At 32.2% G+C, this 20,310-nt stretch overlaps 4 protein-coding genes across 6 annotated transcripts; 2 read left to right on the top strand and 2 right to left on the bottom strand.

Moving 5' to 3' along the window:
* Positions 1-954: 954 nt before the first annotated feature.
* LOC105212862 (dynein axonemal intermediate chain 3) lies at positions 955-6,329 on the bottom strand. Of its 2 annotated transcripts, XM_029040619.2 has the most exons (10): positions 6,182-6,329; positions 5,971-6,116; positions 5,772-5,912; positions 5,044-5,705; positions 4,801-4,975; positions 4,317-4,507; positions 3,158-4,255; positions 2,106-2,281; positions 1,847-2,049; positions 955-1,770 (listed from the first exon to the last, which is right to left on the bottom strand). In XM_029040619.2, the coding sequence occupies exons 2-10, from the start codon at positions 6,108-6,110 to the stop codon at positions 1,155-1,157; spliced, it is 3,402 nt and encodes a 1,133-aa protein (XP_028896452.2). In that variant the 5' UTR covers positions 6,111-6,116; positions 6,182-6,329; the 3' UTR covers positions 955-1,154. The 2 variants fall into 2 exon arrangements, with proteins under 2 accessions (XP_028896452.2, XP_011183486.2); XM_011185184.3 differs by lacking the exon at positions 6,182-6,329 and having other exon boundaries at positions 5,971-6,175.
* A 687-nt stretch (positions 6,330-7,016) lies between these two features.
* On the top strand, positions 7,017-7,749 carry LOC105212844 (adenosine 5'-monophosphoramidase HINT1). The gene is made up of 3 exons (XM_011185156.2): positions 7,017-7,175; positions 7,229-7,370; positions 7,422-7,749. The coding sequence occupies exons 1-3, from the start codon at positions 7,042-7,044 to the stop codon at positions 7,689-7,691; spliced, it is 546 nt and encodes a 181-aa protein (XP_011183458.2). The 5' UTR covers positions 7,017-7,041; the 3' UTR covers positions 7,692-7,749.
* Positions 7,750-7,942: 193 nt separating this feature from the next.
* On the bottom strand, positions 7,943-9,168 carry LOC105212845 (rab-like protein 3). Of its 2 annotated transcripts, none has more exons than XM_011185159.3 (3): positions 8,932-9,168; positions 8,405-8,851; positions 7,943-8,344 (listed from the first exon to the last, which is right to left on the bottom strand). In XM_011185159.3, exons 1-3 carry the CDS (start codon positions 8,984-8,986, stop codon positions 8,136-8,138), a joined length of 711 nt encoding a protein of 236 aa, XP_011183461.1. In that variant the 5' UTR covers positions 8,987-9,168; the 3' UTR covers positions 7,943-8,135. The 2 variants fall into 2 exon arrangements, with proteins under 2 accessions (XP_011183461.1, XP_011183460.1); XM_011185158.3 differs by having other exon boundaries at positions 7,943-8,347; positions 8,932-9,163.
* A 5,039-nt stretch (positions 9,169-14,207) lies between these two features.
* On the top strand, positions 14,208-20,081 carry Aper1_7 (protein obstructor-E). The gene is made up of 4 exons (XM_011185155.3): positions 14,208-14,410; positions 19,201-19,416; positions 19,488-19,682; positions 19,735-20,081. Exons 1-4 carry the CDS (start codon positions 14,356-14,358, stop codon positions 19,962-19,964), a joined length of 696 nt encoding a protein of 231 aa, XP_011183457.1. The 5' UTR covers positions 14,208-14,355; the 3' UTR covers positions 19,965-20,081.
* The last annotated feature ends 229 nt before the right edge of the window (positions 20,082-20,310 follow it).

Genomic DNA, 20,310 nt, shown 5'->3' with positions numbered 1-20,310 from the left:
GGCCTTTAATCTCTCCTTTAAAAGCCCATGGTTCCTGTATTAGGAGGGCACCCAAGTTATCCATGATGAACCTGTTCGAAATGACAGCCGAGGCTGCCTTAGCTCTGTGCAGGTTCACCTGGGCTATCGACATGAGGGTTGGGATCATAGAACCGGCTCCTCTAGGAGTGGTTCCTTCTCCTCACAGGTCTTGCCATCCTGCATACCCTCATTCTCCTATTATATTCCGATGTCTTGCGCTTCTTGGGAGAAATACCGTCATGTAGTAAGTGCTCGGTATATCATCTCCTCGCCTCGTACAGAGTGACGGCCCAGTCCTTCTATGTATGTTGTTTGTTCATCTCTGCAGTCGATCAACAATAGTCCTGACCGGAAGAAGATGCCCGAAAACGTCAGAGGATGTTTCCAACCTTTGAGCACCTCACCCATAATAACCTCCTGAAGGGTGGTCAACATTCCAGCCTCAATAGCTTCCGCTGGGTAGTTGCACGGAAGTACCGCCATCCTGATGCTTTGAGGGCATCAGAATAGCGGCCACCGTCCATTCCTTGCTTCTCCGAGGGCGCGGGCACAACATCTCTTCCGTATTTCTTTAGAATTTCTGAGAGACCATTATATACAAAGTAACCAGGATGAGGAGTAGCGTTGAAAACCGATCTGTCCGTCCGTCCGTCCGTCCGCCCGCCTTCCATGGGGCTAAGATATATTACATATTAACCGACATATACCGTATAAAACCAAGCGGTAAAAAGTGGAGGTGAGGTCTTCAGCTTCGGTACTTAGGGCCTTGAAAAGTTACTTTCTGATGTCGACATTTTTTCGAATAGCAGTGCCAAAAGTATTGGAGCATAGCTACATTCCGATATATTAATTAAGATTTGATTTATATATTGTTAAGTGAAAATATCAGATGAAATTAGAAATTATTTTAAACAAGTGAGCTGTACCAACCCCATTACCAGTTTTTATTTAGAGTGATATTATATGACACTTCACTTTAAAATGGTCAATGATGTGTTGAGCTTACTCTTTTAAAAAGGTTAACTTAGTTAACGTTCATAAGAATGTGTATGTATACGAAAATTAAAACTAAACAATTAGCATTGAAAATGTATGGTATTTTTAATATTCATTGTATTTAATGTTTTACACGTTTAGTCTCCCGTATATGTTAACCTCATATCGGAATCCAAATTTTGTATTTCGTTATTCTTATTAACATTTATGGATATTTGGGGGTCAAGAAAACTGTCATACCACCAACTGCATTCTTCTAAGAGATCTTCGTCTTGGATGCATTCATACCAATATAATCTTTCAGTATTCCCACCTATTGACTTGTTCAGCAAACGACGACGATGATCTCCACGATATAAGAAATCTATGTAACTTAAAGTATCAAAGGCATCAAAGTCTTTTACTATTTCATTGGATTCCATTTCAGTGTCAACATAATCATCGACGGCCTCCATTAATACTCTTACAGATGAAAGTATCATGTCGATACGTTGTAGATCAACTTTTTCGTGAGGTAGTATCCTTGCTCTTACAGATGCTACTTCTTCACCCACTCGTTGCTGGATGCGAATTAAGGATTGTTTCTTTGCAGCCTCATAAGCTAAATGTTTTTTTTCAAGCCGAGTTTCTCTCTCTAGCTTTTCTTCATCAACACGCTTGCGTGACATTAAAATGCTTAGTAAACGATTTAAATTCAATTCATCCCATTTACGTTTCATTCGTTCTGTATATGAAAGATTTTTAGATTCATCTCTGAAAGTTGAATAAAACAGAAATATTGATTGTTTAGAAAAATGTATATTTATATATAATGAAGATAGTATAATACTTATTCTCATCCTCGCCTTCCTTAACTTTGCGCGTTGCATTTATTATATATTCCTTTTCAAGTCGTTCTAGTTCCTTCCTAGCATCCAATTCAGCTTGACGTTTTGCCTCAATTATGTCACGATTATTTTCGAAATACTGATGCTCCCAAGCCTGAATAGATTTTTTACGGTTTTCTTCCTTACTAAAATACTCTTTAACTCTCTAAGACGAAAAATAATATAATAATAAAACTGAAATATTATTTAACATCAACAAACCTCCAGTTCTTTAGGCTCTGGAGTGTAAAAACTTTGTGGTAACTTCATCATGCGGAAACTGCTGTTATAATCACCAATTCCAAGTAGCTTCTCAGGTTCTGAAGGGCGATGTTCCGATATCGCCGTAATTATTCCACCGCCCAAAATATCATTGTAGCAGGCATCATCGTCTCGCGCTTACAAATATGTTAAAATATTATATTATAACTTGTGGGATCAAGTTGTGATTTTCGTATTATAGAATAAATATGGATGACTTCTGTCGCAGCAGAATATTAGAATTATTATATTATTACCACAATAATAAATATTAAAATATATGAATTAAAGATTCAACCAAATACGCTGCCTTATGAAACAGTCCTTTTGGTCCAAAGTTTCACTTAGTTTCATTATAAATAATATGAATGATCTACTATAAAGTCGAAGTTGAATATATTCTCAAAATTTTATAATGTACTAGCAGACCGCTCTGGCTTCGCACGGGTTTAAACAAACATTTCAAAAGTTATACGCGATTGCGATGCAAAGAGAATTACTTGCAAGACGATTTTCAGTTTCTGATTAAGATTCTCCATCACGGAGTCTTTTTGATACCCTTACCTGGGAACTATTTCCAAAAAGTTGAGATTCTAGGATAAAATATAGCCTATGTTACTCGGGGCGAATGTAGCTTTCAAATGGTGAATTTTTGAAATCGGCACAGTCGTTTTTGAGTTTATTCATTACAAACATTCATAAAAATCTTTCCTCTTTATAATAGTAAGTATAGATTTGAAAAAAAGCGATAATATAAAAACATTTTGTTAAATATTTAAGTTGATTCTGCGAAATTCATCCTTAAACTTCCAAAGAACAGTGACAGTGCATTAGCAAAGTCGATTTGTAGTGAAATAAGGAGACTATTGCTTTATTAAATAGTCTTCAATTATTGAATCATGGTAAATGGTTGGAGTTTGCGGCTAATATGTGTTACGTATTTTTTTCTAGCAATGGTTTTTCATAACTCAGAATATATAAAAACTTTGTACGATATTTTGTATAGCAATTACCTAAAATGTCCCAAGCTTCCATATTCCCATCAATACGTGTGAGATATAAAATTCCAGGTCTCGACTCACTCCATGTCACCGCTGTCAAATCGGCAGAACATTTTCTCCAAAATATTGGCGAATAATTAAAATTTTCTTTCCATACTGCAAATATAGCCCGACCTATTGAAACAAATACAACTGGATAAAATGGATTCTTCCTTATTGCAATTACTGGACCATCGTGAACTCTAGCAAAATTTATAGATTTAGAAACGGTCTCGCGGCATTCTTCATCGGCATATGAGCCTAACCAATTCAGTCTTTCAATGTGTCCATAAAATGATGATGTTATAACAGACTGTCTTATTTCTTTTGGATTAATTGGTTCTAAAATTGTAGCAAAATTATTCGAATTTACTTTTTTTTTTGCAGAATCTGGGACCTTGCAGTGAAATACAGATGAATCGCAAAATACGGATGTTATAGGTTCATTAAATACAATAGTAAATATAGGTTTTAACACTTTATTTTTATAGATGGATTCACTTTGAGTCAGAGCTTTGGGTTGATCATGTCTTAAAGTTCCAGCTTGAAGTTTTTTATCATTTGTTGAATCCAAATCCCAGAAGGAAATTGTTCCATCCACGGAGCAAGTGAGAAAGAATTTATGTACAACATCTTTATTTGGATCAGTAAGAGTCTTTCCAAAGGAATTTACATAAAAATGTTGACCCAACCAATATATTCCAGTGATTGAAGCTTTTTGTGACACTTCTAAAGCTGATGACATGACCGGCGGTACAATAGCATCTTCATTTATCTGTATTGTCCATTTTAAGAAATCAGCTATTAAAACACGATATTTGGATTGTGCCGCTGTTAGTATTTCTTCAGCGTCAAGTTTTTCTGCCCGACCTTGTAAATCCCAAGCAATTATTTGACCATTTTTACCTCCACCGAATAAAAGATTAGGGTCGTGTGGACAAAATGAGAGTACGGTCACTTCTTGAGATGATTCGAACTCTAATTTGTAATTTAAATTATCAGCAAAACTCCACATTAAAATCGGATTTGGCTGCAATACAGCACGTTGAACTACATCCACATGCCGAGAGACTAAAATAGATTAACCATTAATGACAAATTATCCTACCAAATTCTGTATAAACATATGTACTTATTTCAACTGTTGCAGGTGTATTGAATGTATAAGAGGTAGCAATTAATCCTGACAGTGAGGAATACCAATCTATCCCGCAAACGTAGCGCTCATAGCTCTTGGATATATTAGCAAAACACAAGGTTTCTTCTAAATGTGGAGTTGTGTAGTGTTCAATAGGTTTATTACAAATATATGCATAATCATTACTAAAATTATAAAAAATAAACACATTTAGTTAGCTAAAAACTAGGTAAACAAGGTATTAATAAAAAATTTAGTAACACTGTGGCACGTTTATGATTAATACATACATTTACATATATAATTGATATTAAATACTTAGATTTTTTCAGCAACTCGCGTCCAATACATTCCTTATAATTTAACCTTGTAATCAAATAATCGCTAATACATAAGTATTTACTTTTTACATACACATATGGTTTTGTCCGGTACCTTAAAATTTATAATGACAAAAAAATACAAGAAGACAGCTTACCGGTACATATCGATCTGATTGAACTCAAGGGTGTCCAGTAACAGTCGAATATTAGATGATATTACGGGTGGTGGTTTAGATATTGGAGGTTCCATTGGTGATGGTGTGGGACTTCTGCTTGGGCCGTGCATTTGATCCTTAGAGGTCTCGTCTTCTGATGTTTCATCCATTCCATCTATATTTCAAAAGGTTAAGGAATATTAATAAATTATATAAAGTTTGATAGAGGTGTTTTGCACGAACCTTCATCACTTATTTCATATAGATATTGTGCCCAAGCATTTGTTGGAAATGTGGGATCGGTTTGCTGCTCTAGATCAATTAAAGTTGGTGCGGATTGTATTCCAATAGTAACTCGACGGCGCGTAACATTTTCAAATTTTATTGATTCACTAGGTAATAACTCTACATATCCATCTCGTATATCTGAAGATTTCCGTAAAGAAAACTCTTTGACTACAGGTATTTTTAAAGGATATACACTTTGCACTTCAACCTCTAACGGACTCGAGTGGACTTGCTCCATAGTCATGTTTACTTCATTTTCACTACCTAGTGATATCCACCTACGAGGTTTTTTTATCAAACGTTTGTTTACAAGCCAGCGCTCATATAATTCCATATTTCGAATTATAGTTAATGCTATTTTAGCATCTGCAGGACTCAAAAAGACAATGAATGGATCGCCTTCAGGGACATCATCTTGATTTTCTGTTAAAATAGGTGCGTAACCAAATAGCAAATGATCCTCTAAATTAAACCCTTCAAGTGCTGAGCTCATAAAATCACCATCTTCTATATTTTCAAATTGATCTATCAAATTTTTATATTTTATTTGTTTCCAGGGGAATTCCTGAGTAACATTCATTCCAACCAAAAGTTGTAAACGTCGTTGAACATTTTCTCTGAAAGTTAAGGTAAGTAAATGCTTGAAAATGAAATAGATATAATTAAAGTATATATTTAAGTACTTCAGGATTATTTGGTGGCACGATGATAAACTAAAAAGACTTCGCCAAGCTTCAGCAATATCATAGGTATGCTCTGGATTGCCTTCATCATCTGAATCAGGTTCGCGCCACTTCTTTACTTGCAGTTTACCTGTCGTAACTCTTTAAACCGATAAAATAAAGTAATAACTTTAAATTAAAATCTTAAAAATAACCCTACAATTGAACATCTGAGTCTTCTTCTGCAGGAACATCATCTTGTTCAGTAATCACAGTATTAACCGTGCTGGGCTTCGCCAAATGAGTCTTTGATGGTTTTCTACGCGACTGCGATTTCAAGCTGGTAACGGACTTCGACATTTTATTCTAAAAAAATAATTCGAATGGTTATTTTTTATTTATAAAACAGAATTTTCAAATTAAAAATTTACTTATAAAATTTTTTTTAACATGAAAATTCGAAGACTTGTTTAATATCGATTCGCATTGGAGTTCTATGACAACAAAAATTGTATGTTTTTTTCTGAGTAGAGTTGTTAGATAAATATATGTACATATGTGGATATACTTAGTAAATCTTTAAGTATCCCAAAAGGTAAATAAGTATAAACATAGGAGGACAATTATTTGTGTATAAACGAGCAGATGAATTGGATAAAATGGATCAAAAACATTATTCATAATATAATAATATAGAGTATAAAGTCAACCAGAATAATGAAATCGATCGTAATTTTAAAGATATACAGTTGAACATCCATAACTCCAACTCTTGAATTGGCAATGTAAGTGAAATTTCATACAAATTACCTTCCGTAACTCGGAAGTCTCTCTAATTCGGAGTTTTTTTTTTGCGAATTATGGTGATTCGAGTTAGGGAAGTTCAGTATATAATTTTCATTCATTTTTCAAAATTTGAAAAATTCTCCCATTTTTGTCATCAAAGCATTTTTAGTAGACTATCGGCACTGTCAATGAAAGTACTTGTCTTAATTTTGCTCCTTTTATTAGAGGAGTAGCTTTTCCAATTCCATCTATGTATGAGGAATTTTCAGTAATGGAGTTTTATTAATAAAGTTTTTTCTCGAACACTTTATATATTCTCAATTCTTTTTTTAATTACCAAAACTTCTGCCCCTCAAAATACTATATCTCACGAAACAATTTACCGAAAGCTTAAAATTTGTACATTATTTACTACTTTTACACAAAAATATTAAATACATGCAAATATTTGTTTTGAATTGTATGAAAGTTGAGGCTTGCTTATGCCTTGTGAAAACGGTCTGTAATGTTAATGAACTTTGTATCAAAGCAACACTGTTTCGTGGTTTCATCTCTTATTATTCACATAAAAAAATTCTGGAACTATTATATGCATATGCGTTTTTTCATTTCGAGTGCAATTTTGGGTTTTCGGAAAAGGTATACATTTTAGTTTTTCCAAATATTTTTCTTTCAAAATTGACTTCTCCTAGCTTGCCTCGACCTTTGACCAATACTGCGAAGATGTCTAGCGAAGTTGAGAAAGCTCAAACAGCGAGCGCAGCCGAAGACACAATTTTTGGCAAAATTTTGCGAAAAGAAATTCCATGCAATTTTATCTATGAGGATGATAAGGTTAGTTTACATTTAATTTTTTTGAATGTTTTTTCATCCGATTGATTTTAGTGTGTCGCATTTCATGATATCAATGCTCAGGCGCCCACACACTTTCTAGTTATACCTAGGAAGCCTATTGTTCAACTATCCCAAGCAAGTGGAAATGACGGTGAATTACTTGGCCATCTTATGTTAGTAGGTGCTAAAGTAGCTAAAGATCTAGGATTAGACAAAGGCTACAGGGTTGTTATAAACAACGGTCAACACGGAGCACAGTCTGTTTACCACTTGCATTTGCACTTTCTTGGAGGACGTCAAATGCAATGGCCTCCAGGCTAAAATTTCATGATAGTAGGGGCACTCAATAAAAATTTTAGAAGATTATTATGGATATAAATTTTTTGTTTATATTTAATTTTTTTAATACGGTCGAACTCTTGAACTATCGAGGCACGATTTTAAAATAGTCCCTATATAATATGGAGGTGAACAAAAATTATGGATTACATAAATCTTGTAACAAAGGCATAGAATACAGACGTCAATAGCCAAACAATAACAGACTGCAACAAAAAATTGCAAAATATACGTTTTAATCTGTGTACACTGTACATAAAAACTGGATAAAAATCTATATTTTACAGCTTTTTGAAAAATTGTATGTTTTAATGAAAATTCTATAACTCGAAGTTTTTTTGTAGATTATGGTGATTCGAGTTAGATAAATTCCACTATAATACATTCTTAAACTAGTTCCTTATATCAATTTTGTCCTTGTTTAAATCAAGTTAATTGCGAACTTATTCTATTTCCAATTTCCAAGCTTGCGTGTTTTCTTCTATCTGTCGTTGCACTGGTCGAGTCGCGTGAATGATTTTTCTTCTCAATTACACGGTCGAAAAAACGAGATAGTTTTACGGCATCAGTTGTTCCCGCAGCAAAACTACGAGAATCTCTACAATTTAACCATATCTCCTCCGCAGCGCAATGCTCTGCTGTAATTTCACCCATGTATTTTTGAACAAAAAGCATTTTTAATTTATTTAGCCTACCTATGGAACCAATTTTTTGAATTTGATTAGATTTTCGTTTTTCCTCTAAAAGATCCAGCTTAGCACCAATTACCAACATGGGAAGTTGTGTCGATCCTACAAATTGTTCTGGATCAAATGTATTATCACAGCTTAAACTTTTAATGTCTTTTCCATCTTTATTAAGTATTTCGAAGAGCCAATGTCGCAAATTCTCTTGACTTTTGCGATTTGTTAAGTCATGAACTAGAATAATTCCATGTAAAGGTGTATAAAATACACCTCGTGTATTTCTATGACTTAATGACCCACCAATATCAAACAATTCAATAAAATACGGTTTTTGCTGTGGGGTCCCTTCCTTATATTCATGTAGCTTGACTTCTATACTGCATCCGACAGTCCATCCTGGACGTGTTAATGATTCACTGTGTGCTATCAAGTGTGTTAAACAAGTTTTGCCAACTCCTAGAAGATAAAAACTGAATATATCACACAATACTTAAAGCTATTTACGTTTGTATAAGTAATATAATAAGGATAGGTACCTGAATCTCCTACTATAAGCACTCTCGCTTTTTCAATGTTATTTGCCATAATCATGTATAAATTATATAAATTATGTGCACAAGTGTTTGGATTCGTTAATATTTATTATTGAAATTGGCATTCTCCCATCGAAATTTTTGTCGCTTTTGCTTTAATGTAATTATGAATTGGTTTTAAACACATAAGGCGAATAAAATTCATAATCAGCTGGTTTTCTGCCACCAAGGCAAATACAAAAGAGTGAATTCGCTCTGATTGCTACCATTGCTCATCAGCTTGTTAATCGAAACAAATACAAAGTAATATTGCTATATGGGCACAATTCCGATTTCTTTGGTGTCGCGATCTGATTGTACCGTTGGAAAGAGGATTATATAAATATATAGGGTTATAGGTAATTTTCGAGATATTCGGCTTTAAAGATCAAACATTTCATTTTTTGCTTAAAAACGTTAAATCAATGTAAAATTTTAATTTTATTGAATGTTAACAGGGTAATTTCAATATGTGAAGTGATACCCCATTTAAATCGTTGTCAAACCCCGACCGCCAAAGTAATCGGAATCGTGGCGCGATGTGTTCTTAAAATTTTTTTGACAAATATTATCAACCAGTTCGACCATTAATAGTACAGAACCTTCTAGTCAATACTAGTCTTATCTCATATTTCCGTTCCTTTGAAGGACTAATAAGCCAACACAATTATCCATAACAAAATATATATATATTTTTTTTATTACAAACATTTTTTAAAACTATAACATTGTTTGATATCACTACAACTAGTTTTTGAAAACTAACGAACAGTTTGATTTGAATAACTTAAAAACAAATTCCATAGAAATTAATAATAATATTTACATATGGTTTTTAATTAATTCCTTTATATTTTAGCTTCCAACTAAATTATGGGGTCTTTTTCGACATAATAGACTAGAAAGGCATGTGTTTAAGAGGAGATTTCTTGCCTCCTCGTTAAATCGGTCAACATGCAACATTTTGCTACAACTCAACAACAACACAATGTAGCGTCACGCCGCTTTCGCGTAATATCGCCGTTACACCTTCGACACAACACCATGGGCAGAGGCGTTTCAATATATATATTGAATTAGTATATTAAGGGGTAATTTAATTAAGAATATATTAATTCAAAATAATTCTTAAATTTTTTCCAATTCTGTATAATTTAATCCATAATAAATATATCATTAGGAAATTCGGGGACCACTCCGCCGCGACCCCTCCTTGCCATCGACCATCCCACTTGCTTCTTTTAACTGTACTCGAGGAAAAGGCAAAAGTGACGACAAGCGTATGTGTATTGATTATTGTGTGCGTGAATCTGATTTGCGTTCGTTTTGCTGAATTTTTGGCAGATGAGCAAATATTTTCATGAAATATTATAATTATTAAAGAAAGAAAAAAAAAAAGAAATATATTGAAATTAATATATGAAGGTAGATCTGCAAAAAATCCTTTTAAAAAAATATTATTAAGAATTCGAACGTAAATGTTCTTAACCGCATTTCGTTAACTCCTTCGCGTTTACAATCTGCGCCATAGTCAGTGTTTTGTTCAGATCACTTGCGTCTGTTTGTATCATTGTTCTCAGTTCCCTGATGCTGTGGTGTACTTTTTTCTTTCGAAGTGGCGAGTTTTCTAGGTTCCATTATAATTTCGCACTCAAAAAGTTGCGAGTTTACATTATTATTATACGTTCTTTGACAAAAGCACTGTATTTTTCAATAGCTACTGTGATCGAACTCAAATTACTGAACTGCAAATGCGATTGTAAATCACTGATATTTACAAAAATTGATCACAGTTGCTATATGTGATTTTTCAATCACAGTGAAAAAATCACCGGTAGTGAAATATCGCTCATCACTACAGCTTGCACAGACGGACAGACGGACGGGCGGACAGATATCCGGATTTCAAATCTACTCGTCACCTTGATCACTTTAGTATACATATATGACTCTATATCTACCGCTTTTAGTTTTAGGTGTTACAAACAACCGTTATGTGAACAAAACTATAATACTCTCTTAGCAACTTTTGTTAGGAACGATTGTAAATTAGTGGATAAATCATTCGACTTCAAAATAAACGGAATATTTTAAAGAACCAATTATGGGTCATAATTAATTTACATACGTACATACATACATATGTATATTCGAGCCCAAGTTACTTCATTGGAGTGAGAAAAAATTTAAAATTATGAACTGAACTGAGTTATGATGAACTTTATAAAAGTAGTTGAAGATAGAATTTGTTTCAGTTTTTATTACCATTGCATCAGTTCATTTATGTGTCATTGCCTAAGGCATTTACATACATAAATGCTTAGCCCCATATGATAATAGTTTCAATTTGAAGATTGTTATCTTCTTTGTTGTTCCACTTCAAACTTCGATAGAACATTTTTTGAATAAAGATTTATTGTCTCTCCGATAATCCACGAGCTTTCTGGTATATAACTTTCAAACAGTTTATTGTTGTACTTCCATACACCGAACTCGCGTGATTGGGAGAGAACTCTTAGAATATAAATACAGTACTTTTTGCTTAATTGCACATCAAATTTGCACAAATCTTCGTTCAATTAACCGGGGAATCAATTAACAGATACTCGCTTAATTGAACAATTTATTCAATTAAAATAATCCCTTTTAAATTAACAGTTTGTTCAATTACAGGAATCACGCTTATTTGGACCATTTGGTGAATTAAGCGATTACGTGGGAATCAAAATTTGAAAGTTGTTTGTGTTAATAAATAGTACAATATTAAAATATTATGCAAGAGTATTAAATCGATATGATTAAAATTTCAAGAATGTTTTTTTTTAAGTCAGTGGATACGATTTTGATGAACCAATATGAGTTATGATGTCCACGGCAAGAACCTTTTTATGGACGGAATTTGTAAATATAAATTTCACAAAATACTGTATCTATAAATATATCTTTAATGCTGAATGAAATACATATATGATTGTATTAAAAAAAAAATATAAACATACTCATGTCTTCAACCTCTTAAACCCACCTAACCCCTTAAAGGAAACTGCATACATATGTATGTATGCGCACTTAAAGCTTTTCAAATATTTGAATATTTATATACATTACATTAGGGGCCATCCATAAATTTCGTCACACGAATTTAAGGACTTTTTATCCCCCTTTATCCCCTAGGAAAAAATGCAATAACAATTTTATACACTTAAACAGGTATCTATGAATCTTTTTATGTACATATGTATATATATTTGTTATTTAAATTTATGATTAAAAAATTATACAGTGTTGATTAGAAGATTAGTTTTTTCAACAATATAATTTGGTGGAATTAACCGGGGAAATTTAAAAGAAAAATGATTTTTGATGACATATATTTTGAACCAACTAAGCGGGAAAATCAATTAACCGAGTCCAATTACCTGAGAAAATTTATATGTGTTACATATTCTATATTTTTAGCCCGATAACACCGTTCTATTAAACGGGGAAACCAATTAACCATAGATTCAATTAAACGAAAAATACTGTATACACATTATACATTGTAACAAAAACATAAATAATAAATTCATATACATACATTCATGGACAAAATAATAGGTGTGTACAGTTTTTACTTAATAACTATAAAGTGGTTGTATTTAAAACAATTTTGTTTTAGTCAAATTAATGTTTTACGTAATTCAACCGAAATATATTAAATAAATATTCTGCATTTTAAAACTGACAAATTTTTGATAAGAAGAAATTCCATTGGTCATATTAATAAGTGTAAAATATATTTTTCTGAATAAAAACAAAAAAATGTAGTTTGGGTTTTTAATTAACCAGTATATCCTCCAAAATATCCCTGTACTCAATGGCGATCATTATGACCTTTATCCAAAATAACGGACCAACACTTTGACAGTTGAACCATCCCCACACCAATATTTTTCTGCCCCATGTTTAATTTTTTTGTGGTGTTTGTACAATCAATTTTTTTGCCTTTTGGTCGACAAACAGTCCTTTTACAATCATTTCCATAGTTATTAACCTTAACTTTAGCCCTGGATAAAATATTTCACCTTCAGTGGGTCCACATCAATTTTTGTGTTGAGCGACAAAATTTTTCTATTCTGTATATCGACTATCGATCTTTTCTTTTAGATACTACTTTATACAGTCCAAAATTGGAGGATATCGCATTATAACCACGTCCACCACCCATACGAAACTTATGTTGAAAACTATTAAAAATGCTTTAATTCAGTAAGGGGAAGCACCAGAAACCTTAAATTTCATTATAAAGATTGGTATAAAAAAATTTTAAGTGGGTATGGCTCCGCCCACATATGGTTCAAAAACCATAACTCCGAAACTACTCGACCAATATCAATGAAACTTTGTTTGTAATATTTCCCCATCCCAAAGATATGTTGTGAATTCCCTTATACCCGAACTTTGAAGTCGACCTGAATAGTTAACTTTACAATATATAAAGTAAGCATTAGTGAAGATATCGGAACCGTTGTGATTTATTTCCAAAGTATTTTACAAAAAGATGATTGGTTCTTGTGCCTATTTCGGCACCGACATCTTCAAATAACTCGATTCCAATGTCCTTAGCAGTTCTTGCGCCTACTTCGGTACCGACATCTTCAAATAACTTGATTTCAATGTCGTCAGCAGTTTTTAAGCTTATACATTCTATAAACCGATCTTCCTTTAAATACAAACCGACGGGTTGTCCGGATTTCACTGTCCGCTAGCGTATATGTATAGTATAATCTCAAAGAGTAGCAAGTGAGTATACACTAAATAAAGTTGATAGCTTAAATGTTCCTTCTACACAAAATATTGAATTACAATGACATAACATGTACATATGTATGTAAATACATTGAAATCTTTCTCACAGTCGTAATTTTTCTTAAATACTGAGAGTAAAATATTTGTTGTAATATTACAAAATCTTCCTGCGTCATAAATAATAAAATTAATTTTCCTTATTACTAATAACACACGAACTGTAATAATACAATTTAAACCTCAACAATGCTTGATTGGTAAAAAGCTTTCCTATCACTTTTTGCACTGTAGACAACAAATCAGCATTAGGACAAAGTTTACTTAAAAACAAGCTTGCGAGTATATCAAATGTGTGTACATAAAATATTTAAAATCACGTTCCTACCTAACTGCGAAGTGGTTTAACTTTTCTTCATATTCAAAGATATTCAGCTTTTCGGGGTACTGTGACCAAACATATTCAGTTAAGATCGAATCGCAGTTGAGCAAACACGTTCCGGTCTCGCTACATCGAATCAGATATTTACAGTTACCCAACTTCGAGATTTGAAAAAACTTTGATTGTTTCATAAATTATAACAAGTTAAAGTAACTGTAATGCAACAAGGAAGTTTAAGTGTTTTATTAGTTCTCTTTGGAGTCATAGTGCAAGGTAAAAAATAAATAATTAATACTTCCTTTCAAAATAGTGATATGTACATACATATATAAAAATACTTATATATGTATATGGTTGGCACTGATGTTATATAAAACATCAACGATGCATTCGTGTTTATTGCACATTCATAGGGTTGAACAAATGAGTAATATACGCATATTCATAATTATGTATGTGTGTATGAACATACTCGTATTTGTATAAAATTGTTAACTAATATTGCTGAACGTAAAGAAATAGGTTTTATGAAACATTATATAACCCATTTATATGTATAGTACTTGTGGTTGTGGTTGAGTATGTATAAAAAAGATACAGATATGTATGTATGTACGTATGTGTTACGCTTATGTAACTTATGTACATACATATAAAGCTTGGTTACAACAATCGTTACCCGCTTTCAAGTGAAGTGGAGCATGAAACTTACTATACTGTATTGTCTAGCTAATCATTGATTATACAGTTATTGGACGCACCTTTCTGCACGTTTAGGCAACCAAAGCAATTCCGGTTGAATAAACGAGCTTTCAAATTTCGCTTTCAAATTAAGGCCATTCTCCGACCATTTGATATGATCATTTGGAAAGAACCTTGTTTTACCAAATTTTTTAGCGTTATTATGCATTCATGAAAATATACACGTATGTACATATGTACGTTCCCTATAGGAAATCGGAAAATAAAACCGTTTTATACTTTTTGCTATGAAATGTGCATACACATATTTATGCTCTTGAGTATAGTCAACAGTTGTGTGATATAATGCAATAAAGTCCAAGTTTATATACATGGATTCAGATGAATATTCATCAGCGTAAATGATTAAAACGATTCAAGTCGAATGAATCAAAGCGTTGTAAAAAACAAACTAAATTATTATCAATGAGACTTAAAATGCCTTGGGCCACAGCTAAACTTACATTATTAATCAGTTCTTTCTCATTAATAGTTAAAACCAAAATATAAGAATTAAAACTAAGTAAGATAAGATGCAATAAATGTAGAAAAAAATTGGTGGATGTAAATGTTTCTCTACACCTATACATCGACGAGTTTAGAAATAACTTGGTTAAATTATGCTCTTTCGGGGTTTAAAAATATCGTTCTTTGCTTTCTTGTTTGCCTTGACAAGTATGCATAACCACAACCAAAACGAGTCACGGAGTTCTTTTGCAGCTAGGTTTCAAATAAATGCGAGTAATATATAGGTACATATTTAGTAGGATGTAAGCAATATGAGATTTTCCTAATATTATTATTATACATATATGTAAATTATACAATTGTATAAAATTGAATTTAACAGCAGATTCTATTAGGTGTAAACTAATTAACTGCAAAATCCTTATGTTTGCATTTCTAATTTGATTTGACTATTATTGATTACAGTAGTTTTCCGAAATAACGAACACATTAATTGGCAGGTCTGTTCGCTATATCGAATTTTTCGTTAATTCGAGTACTCACTTAGAGGTATTTTTATCAATAAAAATGAGTTATACGATATACATATATCCGTAAATTGCAGTTTAATAAATTGTTTTATTAATTATTTGTTAAAAAAATGAAAAACCATAACAAAACAATTCAAATCTAATAAATTCTTCCAAGATGGATCAATTCTGACACTGATACTTCTATTTGGTACTGATCAATAATTTTAAGCTTTTTTATAAAATTCAACATTTTTCCAATTTGCACATTTTTTTGAATTTTTTCCGGTTTTATTTTTAATTCTGGTTCGATGTTATTTGATTTTTTCCTCTTTCTTCATATGTCTTCTTCATGTTGTTCGTTAAACTGAGTACTTAGAGCTGTTTCACACAAGCAATTCCTGTTGCGGCAATTCTTAGTTTTATAGGAGAGGGGGGGACGAAGAGAGGAGAATTTCTCTCTCTCTCTCTCGCCTCTCTTGGTCGCCCCTCTCCTATAAAACTAAGAATTGCCGCAACACGAATTGCCTTGGTGAAAGCGGTCTTACAAATTCTCGATATTCGTTACTTACGGTACTTAATGTAACAAATTTGCTTGTTCGTTATAAGCGGTTTTCGTTAAAACGAATATTCGTTATTTCGGAAAACTACTGTATTTGTAATAAAATGGACAAATATTAATCCTCTTTTTAGATAACGAAAAATTATATTGAAAAATGAGATTAATTTAAACTTTAAATTAACTTAAACTTTTTAAATTAAATAACAGTTAAGTTAATAATTTTTTCATAATTAGTTGATAGTTAACATTCTATTTTTTATACTCTCACGATATGTTGCACATAGAGTATCATAGTGCACATAAGTCCTAAAATTAGAAATCGGGCTACCCACAAAATGGCCATAACCGAAAACGTATAAAGAACTACTACTAAAACTAAAAAGCCATATAAACCAAACTCTCTTGGGTTATTCCCTTTAGGCACTTCCTTATACAGTCTAAAAATAGAGGAAATCGGATTAAAACCACTTACTTTGTATACAAAATTTGAAATGGGCGTGCCTCCGACCACTTATTGGTCAAAAACCATATATGTATGAAAAACTACTCGACCAAATTCCATAAAATTCGGTTTGTAACATTATCTTCGTATCCTTATACGACACTTTGAAAATTAGCGAATTTGGTTGACAGCCATGTATACTTTCCCTGTACCACAATTTTAAACTCCATAGCCATACTGGCATATACTATAATATATAGCTATTCTGGAATATATAGGCGCAATTGTGTTTTGTTATAATAGAATTACATAAATAAATTGCGTGAGTATAAAATGTTCGGATATACCCGAACTTAACCCTTCCTTACTTGTTTGTAATGAAATTAAGATAATAAAAATTACAACCGCTTTTTCTAAACTATTTTCATCTCATTCATATGTATATAATTTTGTAATGCAATGTTTGATTTGTGGATGTATACATATGTATGTACATATGTACATAAGCACATTCATATATCAATACTTTTACTAATGTAATATCTCTTAGCATTTATCTAAGCTAATGTATACATATATATGTATGTACATATATTTGCACATGCGTTTGTAATACAACAAATTCATTTGCAGTATTGTAAAAAATGACTTTTCCACAATCAACATAAAAACCTGTTTGTTGCTTTTAGCTGTTATCGCTGTTGCTGATGTAACGGAATTCAAGAAAAAATATAAAAAATATATACATAGATGAATTGGAAACGAATTTGCATAATTTAAAAGTACAGTAGTTTTCCGAAATTACGTATATTCGTTTTAACGAAAACCGCTTATAACGAACAAGCAAATTTGTTACATTGAGTACCTTAAATAACGAACATCGGGGATTTGTATGTAAGTACTCGGTTTAACGAACAACATGAAGAAGACATATGAAGAAAGAGAAAATAATCAAATAACATCGAACCAGAATTAAAAATAAAACTTAAAAAAATTCAAAAGAAATGTAGAAATTGAAAAAATGTTGAATTTTATAAAAAAGCTTAAAATTATTGATCAGCACCAAATAGAAGTATAAGTGTCAGAATTGGTTCATTTTGGAAAAATTTATTGAATTTAAAGTGTTTTGTTATCGTTTTTCATTTTTTAACAAATAATTAATAAAACAATTAAATACCTCTAAGTGAGTACTCGAATTAACGAAAAATTCGATATAGCGAACACACCTGACAATTAATGTGTTAGTTATTTCAATTAAAAATTAAATTTAATTTAAACATGAATTTTTCAAAAAGCTGTAAAATATAGATTTTACACAGTTTTAGTTATTTACTTCGCAAAAAGTTTTATTTAAATACATTAACACATGTATTATATAATTATGTTTGTTGCACTTTGCTATTGTCTGGCTCTCGACGTCTTTATCCCATGCTTTTGTTACATGATTTATGAAATCCATTAGAGTAATATCATATTTTTGTTCACCTCCATACGAATATAGGGACTCCTTTAAAATTGTTCCTTGATAGTATAATTTTAAATTTTGTATTATGCTCTGGTCGAAAAGCTCGATTTATGGAAGGAAATTTGTATGAAATTTTACTTCTATTGCCACTTCAAGAGTTCGAGTTATGGAGAACTTCGAGTTATAGGGGTTCGAATTATGGAAGTTCCACTGTATATATGTATGTTTGTATATAGATACACATTTGTGTACTAATAAGTATAATAAGATGTAAGGAAGGGATAAGTACGGGTATAACCGAACGTTTTATATTCTCGCAATTTGCAAGGTCCAAAGGCGTGCAAGTATTTTCAGATATTGCTGAAACTTTATATTAGAAAAGGTTGTAAGACACTGAATATTCGTTATTCCACGAAACCGTGAATAGACTGCATTCCTATTTGCTATGTATCACATTAGTCACTTAGTTTTATAACTATATGTACATTCATATGTGCATACATATGTATATTGCTTCATGCTTGCGATATTTATTGTAGAATCAATCAGTGCATTATTAAGGTACATGTCAAAGTTCACTAGAATATAGAAAATTATTAATATGTATGTACATACATATATACTCAAAGCGGTGATATTGTATCAAGTTAATGCCCATCACGATTGTAATGAAAATTCATAGCTGCCAGAACGGCGCTCTAAAGACAATAAGAAGATACTTCTTATCAACTCGTATGTTTTTTGCACGTATTTAAAAAAAATCACAGTTTTACGTATATCAAATGATATAAAAAATATATTTTGTATTCAACTATGTATATATTTTTAATTACTCGAGTATTATATTTTGCTGACTTTTTGATACTGTTATTGAAGGTCATGGTGGTCCCATTCAAGCATCCGAGTGCCCGGAGCAGATAGGTGAACAAGCATATGCTCACACTGAGCGATGCGACCAATTTTTTCTATGTACAAATGGTACTTTGACTTTGGAAACCTGTGAAAACGGTCTTTTGTTCGATGGGAAAGGATCTGTACATAATCATTGTAATTATAACTGGGCTGTTGATTGTAAGGAGCGAAAATGGGATCGTAAGTGTTTCAGTTGCTGACTTTAATATTATGAATTATTAAATTAACCTTGTGAAACATTTTGACTATAGCAACGCCATTATCAACACCTGGTTGTGAATATCAATTCGGCATTTACCCTGCTTCAAAGGAGTGCACTACTACATATATAAAGTGTGCATTCGGTGAGCCAATTGAGCAGGAATGTGATGCCGGGTTAACTTACGACGATAGAATTCATGGCTGTAACTGGCCCGATCAACTTTTAGATATTTGCAATCCAGAAGGTAAGTTATCCAACAACTGAAGATTCAAATGTCACACAAATATTTTTTATAGCTGTCGTCGGTTTCAAATGTCCAACCAAAGTCGATTCCGGATCGCCAGCTGCACGCTTTTGGCCATTCCCACGTTTTCCTGTTCAAGGCGATTGTCATCGTTTAATAACATGTGTTGAAGGGTATCCACGTTTGATCACATGCGGTGAAGATAAAATATTCGATGAAACTACACTTACTTGTGAAGATGCGGAATACGCATCCTCTAAATGTAACCACTTGGGAAAATAACTAATTCAATTGGTTTCTTTTCAATAGACAAATACTCTGTAAATAATCTTGCGCCCTATTTACAATATTTTATGTTTGCTTTATCATAATAAAAAACCCATGTACATATAAATAAAATGGACATATGCATATTTATGTATGTACATAAAAACTAAGACACTTACCCATCCAAACAGAGTTAGAACGTCGCACAAAACCTCGGGCGGATGAAATCTGGGCCAATTCCGGTGGCGTAGACCCGGCATGTACAATAAATTTCATATGCCTATGTACATATGTATGTACACCAAAGTTAAGGTAACATCTTAGACATTGATATCAGATTGTTCAATTGTTATGAAGAAAA

This window comes from Zeugodacus cucurbitae, chromosome 5 (genome assembly GCF_028554725.1).
Source record: "Zeugodacus cucurbitae isolate PBARC_wt_2022May chromosome 5, idZeuCucr1.2, whole genome shotgun sequence".
In the NCBI taxonomy this organism is placed as follows: Eukaryota; Metazoa; Arthropoda; class Insecta; order Diptera; family Tephritidae; genus Zeugodacus; species Zeugodacus cucurbitae.
This window is presented reverse-complemented; position numbering and strand designations above follow the sequence as displayed.